The 7,639-nt window shown below is 49.1% G+C and overlaps 1 protein-coding gene across 1 annotated transcript in view; it reads left to right on the forward strand.

Annotated features, from left to right (window-relative positions):
* Positions 1-6,859, forward strand: part of CD58 (CD58 molecule) — a 41,947-nt gene extending 35,088 nt beyond the window's left edge. The window contains exon 6 of the mRNA XM_025994633.2: positions 3,565-6,859. Within this exon, the coding sequence (XP_025850418.1) occupies positions 3,565-3,574 (10 nt within the window). The 3' untranslated portion in view covers positions 3,575-6,859. The remainder of the gene's footprint in view (positions 1-3,564) is intronic.
* Positions 6,860-7,639: the final 780 nt, after the last annotated feature.

Below are 7,639 nucleotides of genomic sequence, written 5' to 3' on the forward strand. Positions count from 1 at the left end.
CAGCTCATCTCTCATGGGCCTCGGATGAGTCACTTCCACTCTCTGCGCCTCAGTTCTCTTCTATGGAAAACAGGCATAATGATAGTACAGAGATCAGAGTAACCATGCAGGTAATCACAGCCTAGAAATAGCAATGTGTATCAACAAGTTAATAGAAATAAAATGCAGAGAACAGTGACTGACTCAGAAGGGTGCTGAATAGATGCTATCATGCTGTTATGGTATGAGTATTATTATTCAGAGAAGAAGTCAGAAGTGACAGGGATTCTGACGCTTGGTGTGCAGAAGACGACGGCACTGGCAGGCATAGCAGAGGACAGGGCTCCAGTTTGAGAAGGTTGGTGTGTGCTGTGACAGGCTGAGTCTGGGGTGCAGGCACAGTCCTGGGGTAATGATGTCCAGCACATAATTGCCAATGTAGCTGTAGGGGCTGGGGCTGGAGCTACAGATAGGGGCGCATCTTCCTCAGGCCAGTAGCTGATGCCCAAAGCATCTAAGGTCATCCAGAAAGACAAGGCCAAGGCCCTCTGGTGATGGGCAGAGGTGGAGGAGCTAGGGGGGACAAGGCTGGGAGGAGAGTCAGGGCCGCATGCTGCTAGAGATCCTCAGAGAGGGGCACTGAGTAATCAAGGCGAGGAGAGGCTAAGGACGGGGATGGGTGGTCAAGACCCTTGGCTCTGCTGAGCAAGTTGCTGATTTTCAAGAAAGCCACTGGGGTCGGTGGTTGGAGTGGGAATGAGGAAGAACCGCAGCCCAGCAGCCGGCACCTGTGTGCAGTGGGGCCCGTGGGCTCTGAGGTTCCCCTTCTCCTCAGCTCCTGGGCAGGGCACCTCTAGTTACCAGGGAAGCTGGCTATGGCAGGAACCTTGGGGCAGCTCTGTGAGCCTCCCAGTGAGGCTGTGAGAGGCTGCTGGGCCAGGAGGCCATGCGGAGGGGGCTGGAGGGGGTTTGAGCAACAGCGGGTGAGGTGAGGAACAGGTGTGCCAGCAGGGAAGTGGAGAGAAAGAGGATGAGGGGCTGTGGTCAGATGTGGGTGTTAAGAGTTTTTCAGCAGGAAGCATGAGTGCCAGGGGAGGGCGAGATTCCAGGGAGGCCTGTGCTGAGACCCAGCTGGTTATGGTGGAGGGGTGGCTATCGGAACCACGACTGCCGACTGTGGTTCGAGTAGGGCTGTGAGCCAGGGCCACTGGGAGAGGCGATGGGGTCTCCCAGAACTCATGCTCTGTTCATTCAGCACACTTTCACGGAGGTTACTCCAGTGAGGCCAGGCACGGTGTTAGCTAATGGCTTGAGAGCATGGACCTAGGGAGGCTAGACATTGTATGGGACTCAGAGAAAGGATATGTGAGGGCTTCCAGGCTCAAGAAGCTTGTGGGCACACTGGAGAGAATGGATGAGGACACGACCAGCTCAAAGGGCTAGGCACGGAGTCATGGGCCAGAATGTGTGATGTGGACGGTCAGGGCTGGGCAGCCAGCCAAGGGGAGGCCAAGACACCAGAATAATCATGAAGACTGTGAGAGGAATAGAACGTGAGCTAGATCTTCAAAGCAGGGGTAGAATGGAAAAGGCAGTCTAGCTGGGAGAGGCAGCAGAGGCAAGGACATGGAGGGGAACTAAATCCTCATGGTCTATTTGATGGAGAGATTGGCCCACGTCACATCAAGCTGAACAGGTGGCAAAAGATTGAAGTCAGGGGCCTTAAGATGAAGTGATACGGGAATAGGGAGCCATTGTAGGTTCTTGAGCAGGAAGGTTCTGAAAAGCATGATGAGCACTGCTTCGGGGTAATGAGTCTAGGAAGGTAAAAGTGACATCTGAGGTGACATCCTGGGGAAAGACCTGGGTAGCTTGGGGCTGGGCATAGAAGCTTACACTTCTTGGTGCATTTTTGCTTACTATTCAAATTTTGTACTTTGTGTGTTTCCTACCTACTACATAATAATTTTTAAATTTAAAGAGCCCATGTGGCTCAAGGGGAAGTTCCCTAAACTCTCTTTTTAAAGAGCTACATGTATAGTGGAGGAGTAAGGGTTGGAAGAGTAGTGGGGAGGGGACAAGCAGAACCAGGAGCAAAAGCTAAATTGTCACATCTCTGTGAGGACAGTGTCTAAAAGAGCTAGCCCCAGTTTCTCTGAGGGAAAATGGACATGGTATTATACCTCTTACCCAATTGCTCAATGTCGGCAATTTCCAGGAGTGCTGGTAGTCTCTGTTTTCGTGTAAATGCCTGGAAAACAGGTCACAAAGTCAACCAAGTTACAAAGGGAGCAGAGAGCCCCGTTCTCTGGGAAGACAGACTCGCAGTCTGCAGGGCCATGTCTGTACCTGCTAGGTGAGCTGGAGAGGCAGGCCTGATTCCTTGGCAGTCATTGTGACAGGTGTGGGCGTGGGTGAGGAGAGCCCCAGGGGCAGGAGGCTGGGAGCAACCAGGCATCTACCCCTGCACCCACTGTTTTGCTCTAAGGAGCCCTGAGCCTGCCCAGACATGTTGACAGAGCACCTCTCACTTCATCCCCCTCAAAAATTCACAGCACCCATTTCCATGTTCTGTGAGATTCCTAACAAGGAAGACTTGTAACCAGAGATCATAAAGAGTGAACACTGGAGTCTTTGGGATCTCTGGTCACCAGTGGAGTATAGATATTTTGGGAACTCTGGTCTGGTCTGGGTGCACCCATCCCATCTGCTCTGACCTATGAAGTCCCTACACTTGGAGGGAGGGCACGAAGCAAGAACTGGAGCCTCCTTTTAGGAGGGCGTGGCCAAGCAATTCTGCAGCCTTGTGCTGGGGCCATTTCCTCTGAGCTAACCTCTGAGCTAATTGGGGTGGTTCTATTATCACCACAGAAATGACTCAGGAAGAGAGGCTGAGGAATAAGAAAAACATAACCAGAGATCGTAAAGAGTAAGCACTAGAGTCTTTAAGATCTCTGGTCACCAGTGGAGTATAGGCATTTTGGGAACTCTAGGTTCTGAAGGCTCAGCTGTGTTCTTTGGAGATTTCCATGACACCCAAAGCCATTGTAGGTTCTTGAGCAGGAAGGTTCTTAAAAGCTAAATTGGACCAAAGGTTCTGAAAAGCTAAATTGAACCAAAGCTAAATTCAACCAAAGACTGAGTTGGTTGGAGGAGATGGGGCTTAGGATGAGTGCTTAGCGCTGAAGGTAGTACATCATGTAGACTTCTAGCCACCATCCCAGGAGGCCCTAAGACTGGTTTCCCTCCATCTCCACTCCCCAGAGCCCTTGGTTTAGTTTGTTTTTTTTTTTGTTTTGTTTTGTTTTATTTATTTATTCATGAGAGACACAGACAGAGAGGTAGAGACACAGGCAGAGGGAGAAGCAGGCTCCCATGTGGGACTAGATCCCAGGACTCTGCGATCATGCCCTGAGCAGAAGGCAGACACTCAACCACTGAGCCATCCAGGCGTCCTGAGCCCTTGGTTTTGATGGTTATATGGTAAAAGGGCTACTCACATTACAGTAGGAGGGTAACTACTCTTGGTCTGCATCTTACGAGTTACTAACATGAGACCTTTTTTTTTTTTCTTTTTTTTTATAGCTCCAGCTGACCGGTACTACAAGATGAAATGTATAGTTACTAAGTTATTTAAATAACGGAATGGAAAGCCATCTGATTAACCATTCAAGTATTACATCATCTTCAAGGAAATTTTGGAAATTTAATCTGAAGTGGTCCCTCATCAGAATATTCTGTTTTGGAAGCAATATCACCCAACAGCCAGCATCAGTATCTATTCTATGCCTCTTACAGTCTATGACTAGATACTATAAGTGACTTTTATCTTGAAATTTTTTACTACAAATTTTATATTGCATATAAAGTTGTAAATATATGTAACTTGGTGTAAATATGTACATAAGCAGTAGGTAGTTTGGCATTTTCTTTTCCTCTTAAGTCAGAAAAATATGATCACATACCTCAGAAGGTAAAGGCTTTATCCTAAAATCTGTCTTCCACTTCCCTTTTGTTTTAGAGGGGAAAGGTTCATTGTGGAATTGGCAGTGGAGTGAGAGAGGAGATGGGCAAGATACTTGCCATGTGCTGGGTCCGTGGCTTTTGACTGAAGGCAAGAACACATGGGTCTCTGGTTTATTTTGCTGAGACCAGACCACCACCATCTAAACATGAGGAGGCTTGTCTCATTAAGATCTCCTAACTCATTCAGTGTCTGGTGTTAGTTGTCACGTGGGCAGGGAGACAGCAGAGAACTCTTAAAAACTGTGAAATCCCATATAAATGCAGAACAGCAGACTCTTGAATGAGGAAGTGGATGGCCCTGGCTGGCCCTCGGGTAGCCATTGTATATGCCAACATGCTAGGCCTTGAGCTCCTGAACCCACACCACCCCTGGGACTCCTGTCACATAAGAGTCTTCTGCCTAAAAGAGGAAACATCGCTTTTTTACACTAAGGCAAAGTGCATTGAAAGGAGCCCCATGGAACAGCTCTATCTGGGTCCCCCACAACTTTCAGTAAGAATGAGGTGGGGACGTGGGAGCCCTGAGTACTCCTGGGAGGACCCCTACTTCTCCATAGTCCTCCCACGTCTGGCCAGCAAAGCTTCCAATCAAAGTTTGTATCGGGCTGATCTTGTGAAACCCTTCATTCCAGGTCCTGTGGGGACTCCCAGGACATCCTTTACCTTCCAGTATATAGGCTTCATCGCTATATGCTCTGAAAGGCCCTTTTCAGCCCCTCCAGCAACAGCAAAATTCCTTGTGTTCTCTGCTATGCATGTTCCCTTCACTTTTCTGTACTCACTGAAACCTGACCTCCCCAGGGGTGCTGCTTCCTGAGGCCCTGTCTAGGGCCTGCAGCTTTCTCTCCTGTACCCCTGGGACACTGGGCAAGAGTGCGGACCAGTGTCCTGCTGGCTTCTGCCTGCTTCGAGCCCATGCCTCCATCCTTATTTCCAATGGGCAAACCAACCGATCACCAGCATCAGATGTCCCCCTTTTCTCGATCTTTTTATTACTCCTTAGCCTGTGGAGATTTTAGCACTAGGTCCAGAACACTCTTTCCTAACACTCCAGCCTTCAGAAACTGAGTGTGCTTTCAGAACCTCCAAACCAGGGCCTGGGCATGGCCTGCCCCAAGCACCTTGTCCTCCTCCCTTCCCAGCAGCCACCGCCCTGGTCTTGCCCCTGACCTTCCACCACCAATGCCTGCAGCCCCTCACAGTCTCCATTACAAGCATCCCGCTCCACTCTGTCTTGTGTGTCTCTTTGTGAGGACCCCACTCCACAGACCCTGCAGCCCCACCAGGTCTTGCAAGCCAGTGACCCCACTGCCTCTCACTGGCCCACAGACACTGGGACTTCTCATTTCCCGAAACAAGCGGGGTCTCCCTGTTCATCACGAGAGGGACTCTGCTACCTTCACTCTTTTCACCCCCCTGCTTGTCCTCACTTGGCCAGATCCCAACCGTGTGTGGAGTCACCTCTGCTGGTTCCCTCCTCATACCTGAGCTGCTGCACAGGCAGGACAGCACAGGGCTGAGGAGTGTCATCTTAGGGACCACAGACCCCCGAGGGGTTCCCAGTGGCTCCCAGATGGCGTTATTGCATCACCCTGGCCCGCTCACTGTCTCCTCATCTCCCTTCCTAGACTTGTAGCCCTGGGTCCTTGTGCTTGGCTACTCACCTCGCCTCCTCTGTCACCGAAAACAAAAGCATCTAGAAGAACCTCCCACCACGTGTCCACACACCCAGCAGCATTGCCAACCATGTTCTTTGCCTCCCCTCTCGTGACTGACCATGAACCTTCCATGTTCCTCCCAAAACCAGTGTCTCCCCTTGTCTTAGTCTGCTGGGGCCTCCGTGACAAACTACCATAGACGAGGTGACCTAAAAGGCAGTAACTTCTTTTCTCACAGTCCTAGAGGCTGGAAAGTCCAAGATCAAGGTGCTGGCTGCTTCGGCTCCCGGTGAGGGCTCTCTTCCCAGCTTGCAGGTGGCTGCCTTCTCACCGTGTCCTCACAGCTGGGAGAAGAGTCCTGGTGTCTCCTCTTCTCAGGGCAGCAGCTCTATCAGAGCAGGTTTCTACCCCTATGACCTCATTGAACCTCTGTCACCTCCTCCCAGGTCCTTTCTCCAAATAGAGTCACACTGGGGTTAGGGTCTCAACATATGAGTCTTAGGACAAAATTTCTGCCTATAACACTGCTCATGCGCAGGATCCTACCTGCCCTCATCTACTTCAGGACATCACCCTCCTTGTCCACCTCTCTCCTGCATCATCAGCATTGACCTTTCTGCTACCTCATACAAACATACTGTCATTTCTCATATCTTCAAAAAACCAAAATATTCTTGAATCATTTCCCTGCCTAGCTCTTGTCTCAGTTTTCTACTGTCTTTAACGGAAAAGTTTCTCAAAAGAAATGATCTGTACTTCTTTTTTCTTAGTCCTCTCTTTTTCCTTCTTGAACCTGCCTCCATCAGGCTGTCTCTCTCTCTCTCTCTCTCTCACACACACACACCCCACTGCTTGCAAGATTACCAGTGATACTCCACACACACACACACACACACACACACACACACACACACACACACACACTGTAGTATCTGGTGGATAGTTCTCTAGCCTCTTCTTGCCCTGCTTGTAAGCAGCATTTGACTCAGTGGAGCACCTACTACATACTGAGCACTTTGTAGGCACTAGGTTCTATGGGGTATGTGGGAGGCAAACAGATTTATGGATGTTTCTGTTGAGTGCACTCAGTCCTAAAATGGAAATATATACAAAGAACTAAGGATTATAACCATATGACCCAACTATTTTACTCCTTGCTATGTACTCAAGAGAAATAAAAACATTCCACACAAAAACTTGCATGTGAATGTTCACAGTCATGATTCACAATAGCCCAATACTGGAAAAAATCCAGATGTCCATCAACTGATGAAAAGATAAATGTTGCATATCCATACGATGGGATAGTAGTCAGTATAAAAAGTATTGACGGTCTGAGGGTGCCTGGGTGGCTCAATTGGTTAAGTGTCTGACTCTTGATTTCAGCTCAGGTCTTGAACTCAGGTGGTGAGTTCAAACACCACGTTGGGCTCCCTGCTGGGTATGGAGCCTACTTAAAAAAAAAAAAAAAGCAATGAGGTCTGGTATGTGCTATAACATGGGTGAGTCTTGGAAACATGCTCAGTGAAAGAGGCCAATCCAAAGAGACCACCTGCTATTTAATTTCCTCCATACAAAATGTCCAGAAGAGGCACATCTATAGAGCCAAAAAGTAGATTCTTGCTGGCCTAGGGTTGGGAGAAGGATATTGGGTTAGGGGAAGGAGTGACTGCTGATGAGCATCTGGTTTCTTTTTCAGGGGGTGAAAATGTCCTAATATTGTACTAATTGTGTAACTGTGAATAGACTAAAACCATCAAATTGTACACTTCAAATGAGTAGCTTGTGCTGTGTGTGAATTATGTCCTAATAAAACTGTTATTGTAACAAAAAGAACTAAGCAATTAGAGGAGGGCCGGCCCTGGGAAAGGCAGCAGGCAGGGGGTTCCTCTCCCTGAAGCCGGGCTTCCTCATCAGCTGCCTCAGCCCTGGCTCCACACTGGAGGCTGATGGATGACACAGTTGACTTCCCTGCC

This window comes from Vulpes vulpes, chromosome 8, assembly GCF_048418805.1.
Source record: "Vulpes vulpes isolate BD-2025 chromosome 8, VulVul3, whole genome shotgun sequence".
Lineage (NCBI taxonomy): Eukaryota > Metazoa > Chordata > Mammalia > Carnivora > Canidae > Vulpes > Vulpes vulpes.